The sequence below is a fragment of the Salmo salar genome, chromosome 11 (assembly GCF_965601325.2).
Source record: "Salmo salar chromosome 11, fSalSal1, whole genome shotgun sequence".
Taxonomy (NCBI): Eukaryota; Metazoa; Chordata; class Actinopteri; order Salmoniformes; family Salmonidae; genus Salmo; species Salmo salar.
In genome coordinates, this window is record NC_138301.1 from 78,002,883 (window position 1) to 78,027,083 (window position 24,201).

At 42.4% G+C, this 24,201-nt stretch overlaps 1 protein-coding gene across 1 annotated transcript in view; it reads right to left on the bottom strand.

Annotated features, from left to right (window-relative positions):
• Positions 1-24,201, bottom strand: part of LOC106562885 (DENN domain-containing protein 1A) — a 273,596-nt gene that overhangs the window by 108,684 nt on the left and 140,711 nt on the right. Inside the window, exon 7 of the mRNA XM_082958057.1 lies at positions 7,564-7,644. Within this exon, the coding sequence (XP_082814183.1) occupies positions 7,564-7,644 (81 nt within the window). The remainder of the gene's footprint in view (positions 1-7,563; positions 7,645-24,201) is intronic.

Consider the following 24,201-nt stretch of genomic DNA (forward strand, 5'->3'; position numbering starts at 1 on the left):
CACTTTAGTTATGATATAAAACTTATCAAAACCTACAGGCCTATGGGCTAAGCTACATGAGGTGTGCGACAATGATTTGAAAGAGTTGCAAAAAAACAGACATGCCTTTCTTACCTTACTGCACACAAACTGTGATAATATATCAGTGATAGGCTAATATAGGCCTATATTGTCACCCCTCAGACTATTCATGATTTAATATTGCTTTTACATACATTACCATTCAAAAGTTTGGGGTCACTTAGAAATGTCCTTGTTTTTGAAAGAAAAGCTCATTTTTTGTCCATTAAAATAACATTGAATTGATCAGAAATACAGTGTAGATATTGTTAATGTTGTAAATGACTATTGTAGCTGGAAAACGACAGATTTTTTATGGAATATCTACATAGATTAGGGTTAGGGTTAGATATTGCATTAAAAAAATCAGCCGTTTCCAGCTACAATAGTCATTTACAACATTAACAATGTCTACACTGTATTTCTGATCAATTTGAAGCTATTTTAATGGACAAAAAAAATATATATATATATCTTTCAAAAACAAGGACATTTCTAAGTGACCACCAAACTTTTGAAAGGTAGTGTATACTAAATAATATATATGTGAAATTTGTTTTGATTTAAAATGGACCATTATCTTCCACCTGTCTCGAAACAGGGCAGGGGAAAAAAATACATGCACTTAAATGCACTTAAATGCACTTAAATAGCGAACGGAGGACGCTTTTCCGCTACTTGAACATGGCAGCTCTAGCATTTAGCTCAGTGTGGATGTTGCCTGTAATCCATGGCTTCTATTTGGGATATGTACATACAGTCACTGTTGGGACGGCGTCGTCAATGCACTTATTAATGAAGCCGGTGACTGATGTGGTTAACTCCTGAATGCCATGGATGAATCACGGAACATATTCCAGTCTGTGCTAGAAAAACAGACCTGTAGCTTAGCATCCACTTCATCGGATCACTTGTGTATTGAGCGCATTACTTGTACTTCCTGTTTGAGTTTTTGCTTGTAAACAGGAATCAGGAGGATATAGTTATGGGCAGATTTTCCAAATTGAGGGCGAGCTTTGTATGTGTCTCTGTGTGCGGAGTAAAGGTGAACTGGAGATATTTGCTGGTAGAAATGATGTAAAACTGGATTTACATTTTCACCTGCAACCAGGAGCACTGTCTCTGGATGAACATTTTCTTGTTTGCTTATGACCCTATACATTGAGTGTGGTCCTAGTGCCAGCATTGGTTTGTGGTGGTAAATAGACAGTTACGGAAAATATAGATAATAATAATAATATTGGTAAATAGTCGTTTATTCTCCAGTGATTGCACGTTCACCAATATAACAGGGTAGAGGCAATTTATCCACTCTCCGATGTAGTCTCGTCAGGTATCCCACACGCTTGCCACTATACCGGCGACTCCTCCTTCTTCGAGTGTCGGGATTTGGGCATGGTCTGGGATAATCAGTATGTCTTTCGCCTCCTACTTCAGTGAGTCAAAGTCCTCGTCCAAATTGAGGGTAGTGATAGCTGTTCTGACTTCCAGAAACTCTTTTTGGTCATAGGAAACAATAAGTGAAACATTATGAAAAACAAATTAAGATCAGCAGGGGAAAAAAATACACAAAACAGCACAATTGGTCAGGAACCTGTAAACTGGCCGCTATTCCCTCCAGCGACATTCTGTGTTGTAATCCAACGTTTCACATGGGATTTATTAAAACTTCTTAGGGATCAAATCCCTTTAGCGGGATCGATTTGACAACATCTGGTGAAATGGCAGAGTGCCAAATTCAAATTAAATTACTATAAATATTTAACTTTCATGAAATCACAAGTGTAATACATAAAAATAAAGCTTAACGTCTTGTTAATCCAGCCACCATATCAGATTTCAAAAAGGCTTTACGGCGAAAGCAAACCATGCTATTATCTGGACAGCGCCCCATCATACAAATGCATGACAAACATTTTTAAACCAGGGAGGTGTGACACGAAAGTCAGAAATAACGATATAATTCATGCCTTACCTTTGAAGATCTTCTTCTTTAGGCACTCCAATATGTCCCAGAAACATCACAAATGGTCCTTTTGTTCGATAAATTGCTTCTTTATATCCCCAAAATGTCCATTTATTTGGCGCGTTTCATTCAGAAAAACACCGGTTCCAACTCGCCCAACATGACTACAAATTATCTAATGAATTACCTGTAAACTTGGTCCAAACATTTCAAACAACTTTCCTAATCCAACTTCAGGTATCCTAAAATGTAATTAATCGATACAATTTAAAACAGAATATACTGTGTTCAATAAGTTGGAACGGCACCTCCATACCTTCAGGCTCTGATCAGGCCCTACACCCAAACAAGGGCACTGCGTTCATCCACCTCTGGCCTGCTGGCCCCCCTACCTCTGAGGAAGCACAGTTCCCGCTCAGCCCAGTCAAAACTGTTCGCTGCTCTGGCACCCCAATGGTGGAACAAGCTCCCTCACGACGCCAGGACAGCGGAGTCAATCACCACCTTCCGGAGACACCTGAAACCCCACCTCTTTAAGGAATACCTAGGATAGGATAAAGTAATCCTTCTAACCCCCCCCCCCCCCCCCCCCCCTTAAAAGATTTAGATGCACTATTGTAAAGTGGTTGTTCCACTGGATATCATAAGGTGAATGCACCAATTTGTAAGTCGCTCTGGATAAGAGCGTCTGCTAAATGACTTAAATGTAAATGTAAATGTAATAGAGGATAAAATCAAAGTGGAGCGAGCTACAGGTCACGGGCCCCAAACAAAAGAGTCCACTTGGCTTGACACTCATTCTGAATAGCCGTAATTCTTAATTTCTCAAAGGAAAAACATCAACCAATTTCGAAAGTCTGTTGACATCTAGTGGTGGAAGCCATAGGAACTGCAACCAGGTGCCTCATAAATTCAGTTTCCCATAGAACGTTTCCCATAGAAATCCAATAGAAAACATTTTTTTGTCCTCGGGGTTTGTCCTCAGGGTTTCGCCTGCCAAATAAGTTCTGTTATACTCACAGACATTATTTTAACAGTTTTAGAAACTTTAGAGTGTTTTCTATCCAAATCTACCAATTATATGCATATCCTAGCTTCTGGGCCTGAGTATAAGGCAGTTTACTTTGGGCACGCTTTTCATCCGGACGTGAAAATACCGCCCCCTATCCCAAAGAGGTTTTAACTACAAAAAGGTAATACGTGGTTTTAATTCTGGAGCTGCTCTGCACACACAAGCTTGTTAGCCAGCTAGCTCTGGTCCAACTTTAAGCCAACTCTCGGCAGTTCAAAGACAATCAAAGTTCCTCAATAGAAGCCACTCCTCCATAGGTATAATTCATAACAAGGCCCAGCACGTCAAGCCAAGTCTTCTTCTCCACCCTCTTGCATTCTCTCCCCACCCACAAAATTTCAGTCGCATTTTGCGCCCTACACTTGTCTGTCCATTGCACATGTAAAGAACTATAGCCTAGGCAGCCTATAGCATCCATGCACTACCGGCTGCCTAGGCTAAAACAACTATAGCTTGCCTGCTCCATAGCAAGCTACTCTATCCGCACTGATTTGTGAAGTACAGGTTTAAACCTCTAAAATCAACTTATTTTTTCATTAGCTCGACAGTAAATTACTTCACCAATCAGTGTGGATACAGCAGAACTGAAAGCACGAAACGAGTAGAGTAGTTGTTTCCGCCGCAAGGCAATCAAAAAGGCAAAACGTTAATATCAAGACAAAGTGGAGTCACAATTCAACGGCTCAGACAGGAGACATGTGGCAGGGTTTACAAACAATCATGACTACAAAAGGAAAACCAGCCACATCGCGGACACAGACATCTTGCTACCAGACAAGCTAAACACGTTCTTTGCCCGCTTTGAGAATAACACAGTGCCACTGACGCGGCTCGCTACCAAGGACAGTGGGCTCTCCTTCTCCGTGGCCAACGTGAGTAAGACAAACGTGTTACCCCCGCAAAGCTGCCGGCCCAGGCGGCATCCCTAGCCGCGTCCTCAGAGCATGCACAGACCAGCTGGCTGGTGTGTTTACAGACATATTCAATCTCTCCCTATCCCAGGCTGCTGTCCCCACATGTTTCAAGATGGCCACCATTGTTCCTGTATGCAAGAATGCAAAGGTAACAGAACTAAATGACTGACTATTGCCCCGTTGCACTCACATCCATCATCATGAAGTGTTTGAGAGACTAGTCAAGGATCATATCACCTCCACATTACCTGTCACCCTAGGCCCACTTCAATTAGTTTAACGCCCCAATAGGTCCACAGACAATGCAATTGCCATCATTTTTACATTTACATTTTAGTCATTTAGCAGACACTCTTATCCAGAGCAACTTACAGTAGTGAATGCATACATTTCTTTCTTTTTTTGTGCTGGTCCCCCGTGGGAATCGAACCCACAACCCTGGCGTTGCAAACACCATGCTCTACCAACTGAGCTACAGGGAAGGCCATCACACTGCACACTGCCCTATCCCATCCAGACAAGAGGAATACCTATGTAAGAATGCTGTTCATCGACTACAGCTCAGCATTTAACACCATAGTACCCTCCAAGCTCATCATTAAGCTTGAGGCCCTGAGTCTCAACCCCGCCCTGTTCACCCATGACTGCGTGGCCATGCACGCCTCCAACTCAATTATCAAGTTTGCAGATGACACAACAATAGTGGGCTTTATTACCAACAACGACGAGACAGCCTACAGGGAGGAGGTGAGGGTTCTCCGAGTGTGGTGTCAGGAAAATAACCTCTCCCTCAACGTCAACAAAACAAAGGAGATGATCGTGGACTTCAGGAAACAGCAGAGGGAGCACCACCCTATCCACATAAATGGGACAGCAGTGGAGAAGGTGGAACATTTGAAGTTCCTCTGCGTACATATCACGGACAAACTGAAATGGTCCACCCACACAGACAGTGTGGTGAAGAAGGCGCAACAGCGCCGCTTCAACCTCATGAGGCTGAAGAAATTTGGCCTTTCACCTAAAACCCTCACAAACTTTTACAGATGCACAATTGAGAGCATCCTGTCAGGCTGTAACACCGCCTGGTACGGCAACTGCATCGCCCACAACCGCAGGGCTCTCCAGAGGGCGGTGTGGTCTGCACAACGCATCATCGGGGGTAAACAACCTGCCCTCCAGGACATATACAGCACCTGATGTCACAGGAAGGCCAAAAAGATCATCAAAGACAACCACCTGAGCCACTGCCTGTTCACGCCGCTATCATCCAGAACAGGTACATCAAAGCTGGGGCTGAGAGACTGAAAAACAGCTTCTATCTCAAGGCCATTTGACTGTTAAACAGCCATCACTAGCACTAGAGGCTCCTGCCTATATACAGACTTGAAATCATTGGCCACTTTAATAAATGGAACACTAGTCACTTTAATAATGTTTACATTTGTTGCATTACTCATCTCATATGTATATACTATCTATCTTAGCCTATGACACTCTGACATTGCTCATCCATATATTTATAAATTCTCATTCCATTTCTTTATTTAGATGTGTGTGTATTAGGTTTTTGTTGTGGAATTATTAGATACTACCTGTTAGATATTGCTGCACTGTTGGAACTAAAGTGAGGGAAAAAAGTATTTGTTCCCTTGCTGATTTTGTACGTTTGCCCACTGACAAATAAATGATCAGTCTATAATTTTAATGGTAGGTTTATTTGGACAGTGAGAGACAGAATAACAACAAAAAAATCCAGAAAAACGCATGTCAAAAATGTTATAAATTGATTTGCATTTTAATGAGGGAAATAAGTATTTGACCCCCTCTCAATCAGAAAGATTTCTGGCTCCCAGGTGTCTTTTATACAGGTAACGAGCTGAGATTAGGAGCACACTCTTAAAGGGAGTGCTCCTAACTGCAGCTTGTTACCTGTATAAAAGACACCTGTCCACAGAAGCAATCAATCAATCAGATTCCAAACTCTCCACCATGGCCAAGACCAAAGAGCTCTCCAAGGATGTCAGGAACAAGATTGTAGACCTACACAAGGCTGGAATGGGCTACAAGACCATCGGCAAGCAGGTTAGTGAGAAGGTGACAACAGTTGGTGCGATTATTCGCAAATGGAAGAAACACAAAAGAACTGTCAATCTCCCTCGGCCTGGGGCTCCATGCAAGATCTCACCTCGTGGAGTTGCAATGATCATGAGAACAGTGAGGAATCAGCCCAGAACTACACGGGAGGATCTTGTCAATGATCTCAAGGCAGCTGGGGACATAGTCACCAAGAAAACAATTGGTAATACACTGAAATCCTGCAGCACCCGCAAGGTCCCCCTGCTCAAGAAAGCACACATACATGCCCATCTGAAGTTTGCCAATGAACATCTGAATGGTTCAGAGGACAATTGGGTGAAAGTGTTGTGGTCAGATGAGACCAAAATGGAGCTCTTTGGCATCAACTCAACTCACCGTGTTTGGAGGAGGAGGAATGCTGCCTATGGCCCCAAGAACACCATCCCCACTGTCAAACATGGAGGTGGAAACATTATGCTTTGGGGGTGTTTTTCTGCTAAGGGGACAGGACAACTTCACCGCATCAAATGGACGATGGACAGGGCCACGTACCGTCAAATCTTGGGTGAGAACCTCCTTCCCTCAGCCAGGGCATTGAAAATGGGTCGTGGATGGGTATTCCAGCATGACAATGACCCAAAACACACGGCCAAGGCAACAAAGTAGTGGCTCAAGAAGAAGCACATTAAGGTCCTGGAGTGGCCTAGCCAGTCTCCAGACCTTAATCACATAGAAAATCTGTGGAGGTAGCTGAAGGTTCGAGTTGCCAAACGTCAGCCTCAAAACCTTAATGACTTGGAGAAGATCTGCAAAGAGGAGTGGGACAAAATACCTCCTGAGATGTGTGCAAACCTGGTGGCCAACTACAAGAAACGTCTGACCTCTCTGATTGCCAACAAGGGTTTTGCCACCAAGTGCTAAGTGATGTTTTGCAGATGGGTCAAATACTTATTTCCCTCATTAAAATGCAAATCATTTTATAACATTTTTGACATGCGTTTTACTGGATTTTTTTGTTGTTATCCTGTCTCTCACTGTTCAAATAAACCTACCATTAAAATTATATACGGATCATTTCTTTGTCAGTGGGCAAACATACAACATCAGCAGGGGATCAAATACTTTTCCCCCTCACTGTATAAGCACAAGCATTTCGCTACACTCGCAATAACATCTGCTAACCATGTGCATGTGACCAATAAAATGTCATTTGATTTGAGCTTGCTATGGCGAAAAAAAGAATGGTTCTGAGAGGTTGGAAAATAATTTCAGTTCCATCCCCTGGTTGCTTCTCTGATAAAGTGCAGTTTTACAGCAAATGTCATTGCCATAGGGTTGAGAGAAATGTTTGCAGTTTTGAATATGATATCTGAGTGAGAGTGGCTAAGAAAATTAATGGGGGGCCCCCAGTTGGTAAGTTGACAATGATTAGATAGATGGCCATGAGGTCTACAGCGACGTGGTCAAAGACTTACCATGCTAAGATGGACAGGCACTCTAGGATCAGGGATGGGGAGTGTGTGAAGTGACTCCAGGAGCTCTTGCCACTGACTCTCCTGAAACACACACAAAAACAGACACGTACAATCTCACACAATGCACCACAAGAACTCATGTATCAATAGCAACAGTCACAGGAACAAAATGTTTATGTGAGCAAAATTATGGCTCATCTGAGGAAAGAACCAATGGCAGGGATGGGCAACTTTGATGGGCGTGGGGGCAACTAAAAATCTGAACTCATTATGAGGGGCTCGCGGATCTGCGTACCCACATCCATCCCAAACATGCAGTCAGAGCCGGCCCTAAGTAACATTTTGTTGGGACCCCCCCCACCATGCAAGATTTTTTGTTGTTGTTGCCCCGCCCCCTTCACAGTGTAGTGAAAAAAAGTTTGAGATAATTTCCTGTAAGTCCACACATTTTGTGTGGAGAAAATGTTGAAGTTTTAAAGGAAGTTTGCTGCAATTCTACACATTTGCCATGGGGCGGAGAGAAGATTTGGTAATTTTATAACACATTTTATGCAATTCCACAAAATTTGCCTTGGCAGAGAGAAATTGTGCAGCTTTACAGCAGATTTCCTGCAATTCTGCTCACTTTGCCATAGGGTGGAGAGAAATGTTTGCCCCCCCCCCCGCGTCACAGTGGGATTCGATGAGATCTAGCTCATGTTGCTAGGGCTGTTGCTAGAACTTGCAAAATTCTTACCAAATTACGTATTGAACCAAAGCGTCCGTTGCAATGCTGGCTGCTTGGCTCTATTTACCTGGTAGCAATCACGAAGGAAGGAGGATACCGGCAGTTCTACTTCATCTCATAAGCGCTCGTTCAGTCATTCGCAAAATTATTACCTTGCTCTCGAAGGACGGTGTTTTTGATGGTGACTAGCTGCGGCTTCAGAGGACCAAAAAGACAGGAAAGAGAACACTCTTTCTTGACCATATAGTTATCTTTATATAAGAAAATATTGTTAAATAGGAAGAAATAATTTAAGCTGTTTTTAGATTGATTTTATATTAACATTGAAAGACACTTATTTACCTCAGCCTGCCTAGTCAGCTAGCTAGCTAGCCAGACAGTTTTATTTAGTTAACGTTATCAACAGTTGAAGTCTGAAGTTTACATACACTCAGTTTTTCACAATTCCTGACAATTAATCCAAGTAAAAATGTCCTGTTTTAGGTCAGTTAGGATCACCACTTTATTTTAATGTGAAATGTCAGAATAATAGTAGAGAGAATGATTTATTTCAGCTTTTAGTTCTTTCATCACATTCCCAGTGGGTCAGAAGTTCACATACACTCAATTAGTATTTGGTAGCATTGCCTTTAAATTCTTTAACATGGGTCAAACGTTTCGAGTAGCCTTCCGCAAGCTTCCCACAATAAGTTGGGTGAATTTTGGCCCATTCCTCCTGACAGAGCCAGTGTAACTGAGTCAGGTTTGTAGGCCTCCTTGCCTGCACACGCTTTTTCAGTTCTGCCCACAAATGTTCTATAGGATTGAGGTCAGGGCTTTGTGACGGCCACTCCAATACCTTGACTTTGTTGTCCTTGAGCCATTTTGCCACAACTTTGGAAGTATGCTTGGGGTCATTGTCCATTTGGAAGACCCATTTGCGACCAAGCTTTATTTTGTGAAGTGCACCAGTCCCTTCTGTAGCAAAGCACCCCCACAACATGATGCTGCCACCCCCGTGCTTCACGGTTGGGATGGTGTTCTTCGGCTTTCAAGGCTCCCCCTTTTTCCTCCAAACATAACAATGGGCATTATGGCCAAACACTTCTATTTTTGTTTCACCAGACCAGAGGACATTTCTCCAAAAAGTATGATCTTTATCCCCATGTGCAGTTGTAAACTGTAGTCTGGCATTTTTATGGCTGTTTTGGAGCAGTGGCTTCTTCCTTGCTGAGCGGCCTTTCAGGTTATGTCAATATAAGACTTGTTTTACTGTGGATATATATACTTTTGTAACTGTTTCCTCCAGCATCTTCACAAGGTCCTTTGCTGTTGTTCTGGGATTGATTTGCACTTTTTGCACTGAAGTACGTTCATCTCTAGGAGACAACGCATCTCCTTCCTGAGCGGTATGACGGCTGCGTGGTCCCATGGTGTTTATACTTGCGGACTATTGTTTGTACAGATGAACGTGGTACCTTCAGGAGTTTGGAAATTGCTCCCAAGGATGAACCAGACTTGTGGAGGTCTACAATTATTGTCTGAGGTCTTGGTTGATTTCTTTTGATTTTCCCATGATGTCAAGCAAAGAGGCACTGAGTTTGAAGGTAGGCCTTGAGATACATCCACAGGTACACCTCCAATTGACTCAAATGATGTCAATTACCCTACCAGAAGCTACTAAAGCCATGACATCATTTTCTAGAATTTTCCAAGCTGTTTAAAGGAACAGTCAACTTAGTGTATGTAAACTTCTGACCCACTGGAATTGTGATACAGTGAATTATAAGTGAAATAATCTGTCTGTAAACAATGGTTGTAAAAATTACTTGTGTCATGCACAAAGTAGAGGTCCAAACCGACTTGCCAAAACTATAGTTTGTTTACAGAAATTTGTGGAGTGGTTGAAAAACAAGTTTTATTGACTCCAACCTAAGTGTATGTAAACTTCCGACTTCAACTGTAGCTAGCTAACTGTTATTGTAGCTTTCTGTTTGTATGTAGCTTGCACTTTAATGGCATCCCTAAAGGAGATTTGATTTTATCTTTCTAACCAGGCAAAGTACTATGAAGGCACCACTGATCTCGACAAGAAGCACAACATTCGTAGGGGGTCTGTGACGTTCATTGTTATGGGTAGACCAAGGCGCAGCGTGAGTTGGGTTCATCATAATTTTATTTAAGGTGAACCAGGAAAAAACAATCAACAACACAACGAACAAAAAGTATTGCAGGCTTCAAACAGCTATACAAAAACAAGATTCCACACTGAAGGAGGGAAAAAGGGCTGCCTAAGTATGATTCCCAATCAGAGACAATGATAGACAGCTGCCTCTGATTAGGAACCATACTTGGCCAATCAAAGAAAAGGACAACATAGAAATATAACACAGACTGCCCACCCCACACCCTGACCTAACAAAATAGAGAAATAAACCGTCTCAGGTCAGGGCGTGACAGGGTCAGACAAATTCACAATCCAGGGTACCGTTAAGCAGTTCATTTCTATTACTGTTAGATAACTGGAAGGATTTATGTACAACCATTTAACAACCATTTTCAATCTAACTAGCTAGTTGGTCATATACATTTAGTTAGTTATATGTCTGTCACATTGAGGTATCTAGCTATAAGTTAACCCTGATCAATCAAATGGGTAAGTGTAAGCAATTATGGTTACTCCAACTGCCCTAAACTAGGGATCTTCGCTAGACAGACACAGACAGACAGGGAGAGAGAGGAAGAAATTGAGAAAGAGAGAGAGGGGTGGAGAGAGAGGTGGGAAGAGAATGAAAGACAGAGGTGGAGAGAGGGAAACAGAAAGAGAAAGACAGCAGTGCAAATTTACTTAGACTTTAGTATTTCAACAAAACTTGTCTTCCAACTTGTTAGGCAATCACATGCACCTACGGGGGAAGGATGGCCAGCCACACAGGAGGGTGATTCTCACTAAGGAGGAGAAGGAGGCCGTGCTGACCGAGATGCATTCTGGACATTTCGGAGTGAAGCGCATGATTGTCAAAATCAACCTACGCTTCTTCTGGTGTGGGATTGTCAAGGATGTGGACAGCTGGGCAAGTGAAATAACCTTTTGTTTATCAATCGCATGCTATTATTTCTAATATTATTATGATTTCGATGAATGTCATAGAGCGCACACAGTGTTATAATTTGTCACTTTGTGCTTATAGGTCAGTACCTGTTTAGCCTGCCAGATCTTTGATAGGGTTGAAGCCCATCAAAGTTGTTTCACCATGGCACATGATCGGTAAGAGTCACAATAAAAATGTTGCATTGATAAATTGTTTGTAATGGTTGCTATATTTGACCACAGCAGAGTTCAACATTATCAAATGTTTGTGTCAGTATCCTTACGTAACAATGTACGCTGAGAATCGAGAAGCAAGTTCAGGGAGTGGATACATTTAATAAATAAACAAAACAAACATGAACAAAACAAACAGCGCACTGACATGAAACAGATACAGAAACAATAACGCCTGGGGAAGGAACCAAAGGGAGTGACATAAATAGGGCAGGTAATCAAGGAGGTGACGGAGTCCAGGTGAATGTCAATAAGCGCTGGTGCGTGTGGCTATGGTGACAGGTGTGCGTAATAATCAGCAGTCTGGTGACCTAGAGGCCAGAGAGGGAGTGTACGTGACGCCTTACAAATATGAAAACTGCACTGTATGACACAGATATGGGTAAGAATAAAGTCATCTTCTCTCTAACACTTTAAATGTTAGGGGTGGACCTTATCGGACCCTTCACGAAATCCAGGAATGGCAACCGCTGGTGTCTGACAGAGATCGATCACTTTTCCAAGTGGGTCGAGGCAATACCCATTAAGGTCAGTAAAGGAAGAGAATGTAAGAATGCTTCACTTTTATTCCCGTCTGTAACCCTTTAAAAAGGGTGCTTGGAACCAAAAATCGATTTTCATGTTGTATGATAAAAGGACAAGACTGGCGAAGCTACCTCCAAGGTGATGATAAACATTTTCAACACCCACGATGCTCCTGAGGTCATCTTGAGTGACCGAGGTCGTGAAATCTGGAACAAGGTAATAATATTATAGACCATATTCTTTCACCAACTATATAAATAGCCAAGTTTATTTACTGATGTGTGATTTTCTTTAGACCAACAAAGCCTTGTTTGAGGACCACGGGGTGAAGCACCGCGACGCCGCTCCATATCATTCACAGACCAATGGTTTGTTTTTGTTTTTTTACAATTCGTTTTTATTGTTTTTCATGGTACATAATCAAACATATTTCAATATCTTACATTGTCAATAGATATCCCTTTCCTACCCCAGGTTTGGATGAATGGACCAACCAGACTCTCAAGACTGCCATGGGCAAGTCCCTTGATGGTGTCATGACGTTGGCCTGTGGGTAAGGTTTATGACCCCCCCCCCCCCCATAACCTGTTGGGGCTCGGGGGCAGTATTGAGACATTTTGAAAAAAATATGTGCCCATTTTTAACTGCCTCCTACACCAACTCAGAAGCTAGGATATGCATATTATTAACACATTCGGATAGAAAACACTCTGAATTTTCTAAAACAGTTTGAATGGTGTCTGTAAGTATAACAAAACTCATATTGCAGGCAAAAACCTGTGAAAAATAGATTAAAAAAAATGTGAATTTTGTGACTGTACTATTTAGTGTCATTGTTTTATAGATACCATAGTGAGAAAGGATTCATTTCGCAACACCTACGGCTTCCACTAGATGTCAACGATCTTTATAAAGTTGTTTGAAGCGTCTATGATAAACAGAGAGCAAATTAGAATGCAAGGAAGTTGACATGTCATCACTTCATTTTTTTGCGCCTGCGCATAAATCTGAGAAGCGTGAGTTTGTCATCATTGTTTATCTAGACATAGGATAGGTTGTGTGAAAATATTACTGATGTTTAACGTTAAAAATGGAACAAAAGATTAATGCTAAACAACATTTGACATGTTTGAACGAACGTAAATAGATTATTTACTAGGTTTTTTTAGCTTTTCGGCGTGATTTTACACCCCCCCCCACCACGTTTTGTGGGAGCATAATGAACGCTAAGTACTTGGTGTTACTTGGACATAAATTATGAACTTTGTCAAAAGAAACCACATTTGTTCCGGACCTGGGATGCCTTCCGGACCTGGGATGCCTGCCTTCTGATGGAGATAATCAAAGGTAAGGGGATATTTACAATGTTATTATCGATATTAGATGATGCTAACTGTATAGCATAGCTTATTGTTCTTAGCATAGCACCCCGTTTATTGCAAAATGTGATTTCCCAGTAAAGTTATTTTGAGATCTGGCCATTCGGTAGCAATTACGAGATGATAATATATTATTCTTTGAATGACAATATTATAATTTACCAATGTTTTCGAATAGTAATTTTGTTATGTTCACCGGAAGCATTTCAGAGAAGAAAAAAATCTGAATTTCACGCTACTGTAAAATGCTGTTTTTGGATATAAATATGAACTTGATGGAACAAAAAATGCATGTATTGTATAACATAATGTCCTAGGAGTGTCATCTGATGGAGATTGACAAAGGTTAGTGCATAATTCTAGCTGGTTTCTGCTTTTGGTGACGCCTGACCTTGAATTGAAAATGGATGTTTGTACTTTTGTGGCTATGTACTGTCCTAACATAATCTAACTTTATGCTTTTGCCGTAAAGCCTCTTTGAAAATCGAAAAATGTGGTTAGATTAAGGAGATGTTTATCTTTTAAATTGTGTAAAATAGTTGATTGATTGAGAAATTGAAATTATTAGATTTTTGATGTTTTGAATTTCCAGCCTTGTTAGCAATCCTGACTCGGGGTTCATTGCTAACCTGTAGCCCCAACAGGATAAATACCTTTCTCCCTTCCCCTCTCTGAATCTACTGAAGGACTTGCATAGCCTGTGTTAAATATAGAGAGTCTGGGAACATCAAACAAATGGGGAAAAGGAACCATATTTTGTTAATAAAACCAGTTGGAAATATGCTTGATAACGTAATGAGTATGGATTTCATTTCAGTTGTCATCTGAGACATTATGATTGATGACAGGACGACATAAACTGTACCTGGGAAAGTATCCACCCTCTAGTTATCAGAGTCACATGGAATTGTTATGCAATTGAAATGTTTGATATTGAAAAGGTTTGTTAGGAGATGAAATGTAATTTTAGCTTCCAAACGAGAGAATTGGGTTTTCATAAGGAAAGTGCCCTGGTCGATCAGTGGCCCAACCCTGTGAAGAGACAGGGGTTATAAACGATGAAACACCTCCCTCCCCCTCTCCACTATATAAGCCTTTGACGAAAAGATAACCAGTGGTTCCAGTACGGGAGGTCTGCAGCCTCTACGTTAGAAGGACACACATGTCAAGGACAGAACTAAGCCAACCTCGGCGTGAGCTATGGTATGAACTGGTATGAACTTTGAGCTTATTCACTACAGAAGTGCTACTTCCTAGCCGTTGAGTTAGCAGCGGCCGCTGCTTACGTGGGCTAGGAAAGGACGGACGACGGATCCAGTCTAACAACCAGACGAAGATACCACCACGTATCCAATTGACCACCATTGACATTCTTCCGAAAACAGGGAGATCTGTTGGCCAACCCGGCCAGCATCTACCGATCTACCGAAGCGCAGCTCAGAGTAAATATTTATTGCATTTTCCTTTTCCAAAAGGGCGGTAATTTAGAATGCATAAGATAATGTATTTACGATAGCATAGCTGCTGTTTCTGTGTTCCTAAATCTTCCCGCTCTTTCATTTAAGCCCAACCCCCTTTCCTTTGTGTAACCAGCTTTCATACAGGTTCCGTTCACCAGGGGTGAATTCTGTATGACATCATTGTATTCTGTGTATTTCTAATTCTGTGTGATTAGTTAGGTATTTAGTAAATAATTAATTAAACCCAATTTTGTATTGCTGATTCAACTTGTTAGCCAGGGTTCGTGAAGATAGCCAAGAATTTACAACTTTCATTATGAGACTGAAAATAAGACACGGGTTAATATTGACTGCTATCGATGTAAAATATTACTAAGTATTTTAAGAGTTTATTCAGAAGATAACAGCTCTATAAACGTTCTTCCGTGGTGCCCCGACTTTCTAGTTAATTACATTTACATGATTAGCTTAATCAGGTAATATTAATTACAGAGAAAGAATGTTATAGGTTAGCATGTCATATCACTTAATCCGGCATAGCCAAAGACACGACATTTGGCGCCCCCTGTGAGGACTCTAAAACTAAGACGCACGTTGGGTCAATTTGATAACATTTGGAGCCCCCGTGCGAGGAATCTAAAATAGGATGAAGCTTTCATTTTGATTCAGCATATATAAAATTGAAAAGCAGATTACATAATACACCAAGTTTATGATTACATTATGGGAATTGTAGACCGGAATTATGGGTGCGTGTGCGCTCTGGAGAATCGCCTCCGTGTTGTGCTCTGACGTAGTCAGTGGGGAGCATAAACTATACATGTATGTATGATGGCTGATAAAGCTATCTGAGAAATAGAGCGTTTGGCCAAACGCTAAGTATTTCTGCCTCTCGCGTTCCAGACGCGTGTTGGCTAGGTCATTATTAATTTCTCGAGCGAGGACAAAGAAGCCAGCCGATTGAAATTTAGGAGAGATTAGCTTGACCAGCGATAAGTATCTCTCTGTCTCTCGCGTTTCGATGCGAGTAGACCACGGTGCATTTCGTTGTTTCCCGCGAGTTCCGGTTAAAACATCGTCAAATATCGCCGAAAAGTGTTTGAACATAATACGTTATAAGTAAAACCTTTCCCTTGCCAAGGGAATCCTATGTTGAGCACTTTTCAGGCATCAAGTAACATTAGCTTGCTCGAGATGTTAAGCTGACAAAAGGGAAAACAGCCATTTTGTTTGTGCCACATGGTAATTCATCCGACTTGAGTTGGATTTCAGCGTGTGCCAGCAGGGACCTTTGAAGAGTCACCAGTACTTTGCTTCAAGTAGAATTAGTCAGGTGACACTCAAGTCGTTACTCGTGATATCCAGATGGATATCGATGTCTTATTCAATTAAACTAATAAGTGAAATTGCCAGATTTACATTCTCAAGTTTAAATAATATCCAAATTGATGAGTTTTCTAAATGAGACATTGTAATCTTTTTTCCACATTAACCTAGATGAATAAACCTCTCAGGTTAATTAAAGTTTAAATCCCATATAGCCTATACAGGTTTGATTTATCATTAAAATTGATCAATCAGTAAAATTTGGTTTTTGCAAAACCCATTCAGTAATCCAGTACTGACAGAAGTCCCGCCCAGCGGGAATCCCATGTGGCTTCGGCCCAAGGAAGAAGTGTACCATAGTGGGGAGTGTTCCCAACATTTGATCTACTGTTTACACTTATGATATCCAATCAATGGAGATTGTATGGATTATCATCTCATTCAATTTAATAAGTTAAATTGTTGAACATACCTTAATGTTCTTGCAATCAAATGAGACACTTTTAAACTTCCCATATTAACCTGGATGAAGCAACCTCAGGTTAATTCAAGTTTAATACCCAGATAGCCTACCCAGGTAGGATTAATCATTGGCATTGATTAATTAATTCAATTTGCTTTTGCAAATTCATTCACGTCCAACTTCCACATTACTGATGGTTCGTCAACATCTATAAATAGATTAAACTTGTCTTTGCAGCTTCCAATGAATTCCAAACCCAAACATTGAAAAAAAATAGGAACATTTTTCCTCTAAATTTTTCTAATAATGTGCAAGCTACCAAAGGAGGTGGTCACCACTCCTCCGCTAATTAGTGAACCTCCACCCATAAAAGGATTGATCTCTGACCTCAGCAGTGATACCAACCCTAATTATGCCATTAGAAAAACAACAGCCGAAATTGCGAACGCTCTCCAAAATCAACCATCAAATACAGGCTTTGTGACTGTTCTCTCCACTTTAGCACTTATGTATCGCCATCAAAGGTTGGCATCGGTCCAATACCACAGTGCACAGCTGAAGCACGTGCAAGACATGGCTAACATGAGGGCACAGGTGGAGAGAACTGAGCAACTATTGACAAAAGCAGGAAATGAAAACATTCTGCTAGTCGAGGAACTGCGTTTGAAATCGGAACAATTAAAAGTAATTGCAAATACTTATGACGATGAACGAGCACAAACTCTCCAACAAAATCGTCATCTGCAGGAACAACTCGATTTAGCCAAAACTAAATGCGATGTAGTCCACGCCAAACTAGATAAATCGAGTTATCTACAAACAGGAACGCGCAATTTGATAACATGCAGGCAGTTTTGTTGAACGTTACTCAAGGTAACAATGTTCTACTCCAAATTCTGCAGACCAAAGACGATCAGTTGATGAACACAATGACAAAGTTGGATGACAAATCAGCAGAACTTATTGAAGTTGCTGACCAAATGAATGATGAGAGAACTCAGGTGATGAGGATGGAAATATTGATTTCTAAGCAAGCAAAGGAAATCTCATCACTGAATCTCTCGCTCCGTACTCGAGACCTCTATCTGCAAACCATGACAGATAAGTTTGAGACCGAAAGGAGCAGGTGTGACACTCACGTGTCCAAAATTGGTACTCTAAGCGCTCAAGTGGACTCTGCAATGCAGCAGAAGACCACCCTTAGGTACCATCTGGAGGAAGTCCAGAATGGTCACGCTCTACAGCATGACTACCCATCCAAGCAATCGGAGTCCGGTACTCAAAGGAGTGAAGACGATAGGTTTCAGACATTGCCTCCATCATGTGTCCCTCAGTCTTCTCCTCTTGGCCATTCGGCACTGAGTAATATGGAGCCTCTTGGCCAACAAAGCCAAAGCTTGGCTTCTCCTCTTGGCCTGTCGGCCCCAATTTCTCCACAGGATGAAGCCAACCCTCTCCGCCCGCTTGGCGCGGACTACCTTGACAAACTCATCAAGAATTTCCCCACCTTTGACCCCGTTCCGGGTCAGCCAAACGATACTGAGACGTTCCTAGCTGACATAGAGGACGCGTTGGGTGGCTACCCGAATGCTATGGGTTCTGACAGGGTTTACCTGTTGAAGCGAACGTCGAATAGACACGTGACGAGGTTCATTCGCCTACAACAGCAACACGTGCTAAATGACTACGCTAAACTTGCCACAGCTTTGAAATTAGAATTCAGTGGTTCTGCGACTCGCAAACACGATAGCTCACTGGCTAACACAGTCAAACAAGCTCGGAACGAACACCCACAAGCTTTCTATCATAGGCTTCGTTCAGCTTACTTTGGCCTACTCACGGAAACAGGAATGGAAGAGCTGTTACCATTCAAACCTATGTTTCTGTCGAACATGTATCCCACCTTCAGTACCTACTTGGGCCCTGCAGCCCACGTTGGCTTGCCTATCTTACAACTCAGAGAGCTTGCAAGCACAGCTTTTGAGGCATCAAAAGCTCGCAACTCTAAGAGCCCTGACCACTCGGTTTTGAAATTTGACCAGGAGCACTCACTCCAGTTAGAGGGTGCATTATCAGGTATTGGAGCGTCGAGAGATGACGCACCACAACAGTTTCTACCACGAAACCATGATTCCAATAACCGCCGCGGTCGAAATAACTGTAAAGTACGTCGCCTTCAAAACGACTACCGCTACAATCGACCTGTTCGCTACGTTCCTGCACCCAACCCACACAAACTGTCAGAGCACAAGGGTAACAAAGGGTTGAAGGACGATCAAAACGTAGACCAATGTTCTCCAGAAGTCCCACTCCGGGAAGAACTAAAGCGAGAACAATTTGAGAAAAGGGTAAAAGATAAGTCACAAGGACTAGACGGGGAATTACCGGACACCAGGTCCGCAGAAATTAACACCCATAGCAAGGACGTTAAAGTTCAAATTTCTCCCGCTCTCATTCAAGACCCTATCCAGGGCCCGCTTGATCAAGAAACAAGCCCCAGGGCTTTGTCTATAGACTCTGATACAAAAGTTGGGAAGAAAAAGGTCAAACGCTTCGTTAAAGCCAAGCCCACTCAAAATCGGAAAAGTCAATCTGCTTCCACCTTGAACAGAAATGGCACATCACGTCGTTGCGAACGACCACTACACTTTGTGGGGAATATGTCCACAAACCACGAATCTAAACGGCCATACCTGGAAACAGTCCTGGAGGACTGCTTAACTTGTCATGCGCTAATTGATTCAGGTGCGACAATATCACTCATCTCTCAAACATTGTTTGATGATCTCAAAAGGGCTTTGAAGCCAACTAAACGTTGGTTAAAAGTGGAACGATGCGACACTACACTTCGAGGGGTCACTCAGACTACCTCGCCTCTCACATTGAGAGTCATGCTGACACTACACTTCCAGGACGTATCGCTCGTTCACCCTGTGTATGTTACCAGCCTCGAAACTGTAACCCTGCTACTTGGAGCAGACTTGATGGATCGGTTACTCCCATTGATGGATTGGAAAACCAACCAGGTATGGTCACAGGCCACAGGGCCTTCTCCACAGACCACACTGTCTTCCCCTAACGCTAGCTGCAATGCAGTCATTCACGAGGGGTATCTGTCGAAAGCACCCCTTGGGAAAAAGACGTTTAGAAACCTCTTGGTGCAGAATCCGATCCAAGGAGATATTACGATATCTCGACACACTCCATCAGCCAATCTGATTGACCATTCTTTTCATGATTTCGAGCCAGCTGTCTCTGTGAATGAGCAACTTCCCTCCTCCTTGCAGTCGTGCAATACGATAGTTGAGATGAATTTCTCTTGCCCTTCGGACACTTCCGCAAGCACTGCGGCCATCTCAGCAAGAAAAACATTGATGCGCAGAGTACACTCTGCTTCCGATGATACACCTTCTGCTTTGTTGGGGACTGTCACCCTTACAATGACACTAATGGCGTCAGTCCAGCAACTGACCCGATGACTCCCACTGGTGAAACACTTTGCGATATCACAGACCGATATCCTCGTCTCAGTTTGCAGGTACTGAAGAGGTTGCCACACGCGGACGCGGTGGTGACTGACAGACCTCGACAGCCACTGAGGGTGTTGAAGCACAAACACCAGGAGATTTGGTTGAAAGGTTACAGCCACTCTCATAAAAACGGGGCCGCTGACAACTCGTACATAGGGTCCGACCTTTTCATTTGCGCATCGGACACCAACACCACCCGCTGGTGGGGGGGTCCCGAGACACAAAGGGGGGGAATAGTAGCCCAGACCCATGATGAGCCTCATCGAGGCCGGTGGGGGGGGTCGAGACTACGGACAACACCGTACGAGGCCGCCAGAGCATAAATCAAATCTAGTTGTAAACTCCCCTATGAGAACAGTGAGGAGCAGACAGGCCCCTAGACGGAGATTATCTTAGAACACGTCTAAGTTAGTACTGAGGTGTACCACACTGGTCGTAAAGGAAGTCCAATGGACTTGTCCACCTCCAAAACAAATGGCAACAATAATCATTCCTTGCCATGTGTAGGTTCAACTACAATACAACTAGTAATTGTCTCCAATCATGTGTTCCGGTAGATAATATTTCAGAATAAATCGGTAGGACAACTGGACCCCTTGAATACCAGTACCAATACCACAGTCAGTCCAGCAACACTCAGTAAGAGGATTAGTAACCTCACAAGTTAAATTGCTATTGATAATAGCGACATAGGAGTCACTCAGAGTGCAACACGGGGAAGGGAATCTCCATTGCACTCTTCCAATGGTTAACACATGCCACTAATAAATAGAACCCTCCGTTCAGGAGAAAATTATTAGAAGTCATGAACCATGATCACACCACGTACGACTGGTCTAATACTTAGAGTACTTCCGTCGTGAGGTTAGCTCCTCCGTGACTTCATACCTACTGCCACTACAATAGTGGAAGACACAGTGACTTGTAGAAAACTACTACAGACTCCCTGACACCAATTCTGACTGACCTCCAGGCATTGACCTGAAAATTACCTGACTACGTCAGACTCATTCTGAACAAGTTGTAATCTGCCAGGATACTTGTTTTTCTTCCTTTGACATGCGCGATTGTGTAAGCATAAACGCACATGCACAACGGAACATCCAATTAGGATTTATGCTAGGATCACTTAATGGTCCAAGCAAAATACCAGCCTTAGTAAAGTTGAACATTTACTTCTAGGCCTTTGACTCTACAGCACTCACCAGTTTTCTAACCAGAAGTCCATAGGTCATCCTGTAGACTGCCCAAAACTACTGCCTTACAGCTGTAGACTTATCATATAGTTGTCAACTTAGGATAGTACCCTAAGCGCCACCCCGCAAATTAGGAAAGCCCTAGATATGACATTAGACAATGCCATGATAGGGTCATTTTGCCAAGACCATGGACGTAGATAGAATACAGTCCAATTAGATGATTAAGGTGGCATAACTATATTTTGTTTTGTTTATGCTTTCATTCATTTTGTTTCATTTTCTTCGGCACATAGAAAGTGATAGAGCCATAAACAACTCCCCCATACAACCATCAGTTAGTGCCACAATGCCTCTCATTTGGGAGGAAATGTAATGATATATTTCATGAGTGTGTGTGCGTTGTTAACATCTGCCTAAGTTACTGCCCAGATATTCCAGTCTGGACGACCAGACGACGGGTCCGGAACGGCGATCCCAATCCGGACATCCGCTGCCGAGCCATGGAACGGACTTCTTCATTTGCAGAGACCCTACCCGGGTCGACCACCAGAGGGGGGACTGCAATAGCAACCACCAACTGGACATCTACTGCCCAGCCTTGGAGCGGATTTCTTCATTTGCAGACACCCTACCCGGGTCGACCGCCAGATGGGGACCACAACAATGATCCACAACCAGGACAACCCACGTTCATTTTTATGTTGGTTTATAACATGCAGGTTAATCGCAAGATTGAACCCAACATGGGGGGACTGTCATGACGTTGGCCTGTGGGTAAGGTTTATGACCCCCCCCCCCATGAATACCTTTCTCCCTTCCCCTCTCTGAATCTACTGAAGGACTTGAATAGCCTGTGTTAAATATAGAGAGTCTGGGAACATCAAACAAATGGGGAAAAGGAACCATATTTTGTTAATAAAACCAGTTGGAGATATGCTTGATAACGTAATGAGTATGGATTTCATTTCAGTTGTCATCTGAGACATTATGATTGATGACAGGACGACATAAACTGTACCTGGGAAAGTATCCACCCTCTAGTTATCAGAGTCACATGGAATTGTTATGCAATTGAAATGTTTGATATTGAAAAGGTTTGTTAGGAGATGAAATGTAATTTTAGCTTCCAAACGAGAGAATTGGGTTTTCATAAGGAAAGTGCCCTGCTCGATCAGTGGCCCAACCCTGTGAAGAGACAGGGGTTATAAACGATGAAACACCTCCCTCCCCCTCTCCACTATATAAGCCTTTGACGAAAAGATAACCAGTGGTTCCAGTACGGGAGGTCTGCAGCCTCTACGTTAGAAGGACACACATGTCAAGGACAGAACTAAGCCAACCTCGGCGTGAGCTATGGTATGAACTGGTATGAACTTTGAGCTTATTCACTACAGAAGTGCTACTTCCTAGCCGTTGAGTTAGCAGCGGCCGCTGCTTACGTGGGCTAGGAAAGGACGGACGACGGATCCAGTCTAACAACCAGACGAAGATACCACCACGTATCCAATTGACCACCATTGACATTCTTCCGAAAACAGGGAGATCTGTTGGCCAACCCGGCCAGCATCTACGACCAATCTACCGAAGCGCAGCTCAGAGTAAATATTTATTGCATTTTCCTTTTCCAAATGGGCGGTAATTTAGAATGCATAAGATAATGTATTTACGATAGCATAGCTGCTGTTTCTGTGTTCCTAAATCTTCCCGCTCTTTCATTCAAGCCCAACCCCCTTTCCTTTGTGTAACCAGCTTTCATACAGGTTCCGTTCACCAGGGGTGAATTCTGTATGACATCATTGTATTCTGTGTATTTGTAATTCTGTGTGATTCGTTAGGTATTTAGTAAATAAATAATTAAACCCAATTTTGTATTGCTGATTCAACTTGTTAGCCAGGGTTCGTGAAGATAGCCAAGAATTTACAACTTTCATTATGAGACTGAAAATAAGACACGGGTTAATATTGACTGCTATCGATTTAAAATATTACTAAGTATTTTAAGAGTTTATTCAGAAGATAACAGCTCTATAAACGTTCTTCCGTGGTACCCCGACTTTCTAGTTAATTACATTTACATGATTAGCTTAATCAGGTAATATTAATTACAGAGAAAGAATTTTATAGGTTAGCATGTCATATCACTTAATCCGGCATAGCCAAAGACACGACAATGGGTACAAGAAACAGTGGGCGGACAACCTGAAGGTTGCACACAACAGCAGTGTCCAGGCCTCCACCAAGTACTCACCCTATCACCTGCTGTACGTACGGACGGCAGCTGTTGACTGAGGTAAACAATGCAATTGTATATACAATTATTGCATATACTGCAGTTAAGTCATTCAAATTTGTGAGTGACTTAATGTGTTATTGTTTGTCTCTTGCTATATTTTAAATAACAGACTTTCAGATCACTGAAACTCCACCTGATGTGGTGGAAGTTGTCAAACCAGATCAGAATTCCTTCAAGGACCACATTTAGGCATGGGCTGAGAAGGAAGTGGGGGTTTTTGACTATGTAAAAATGACTGCTATTAATTTATTTTCTGGCCCTCCAAGAGATATGTAAGAGATGAATTTGTAATAATAAGAAAGTATGTTGTTATCAAACAAAGGTGAGTCTGAACATCAACAAGGCACAGGATAAGCAGAAGGAGAGATACCGGAGGAGAATCAAGAAGGGGACCAATTGCTTCGACATCTGGGCGAATTACTTGGAAGAAGT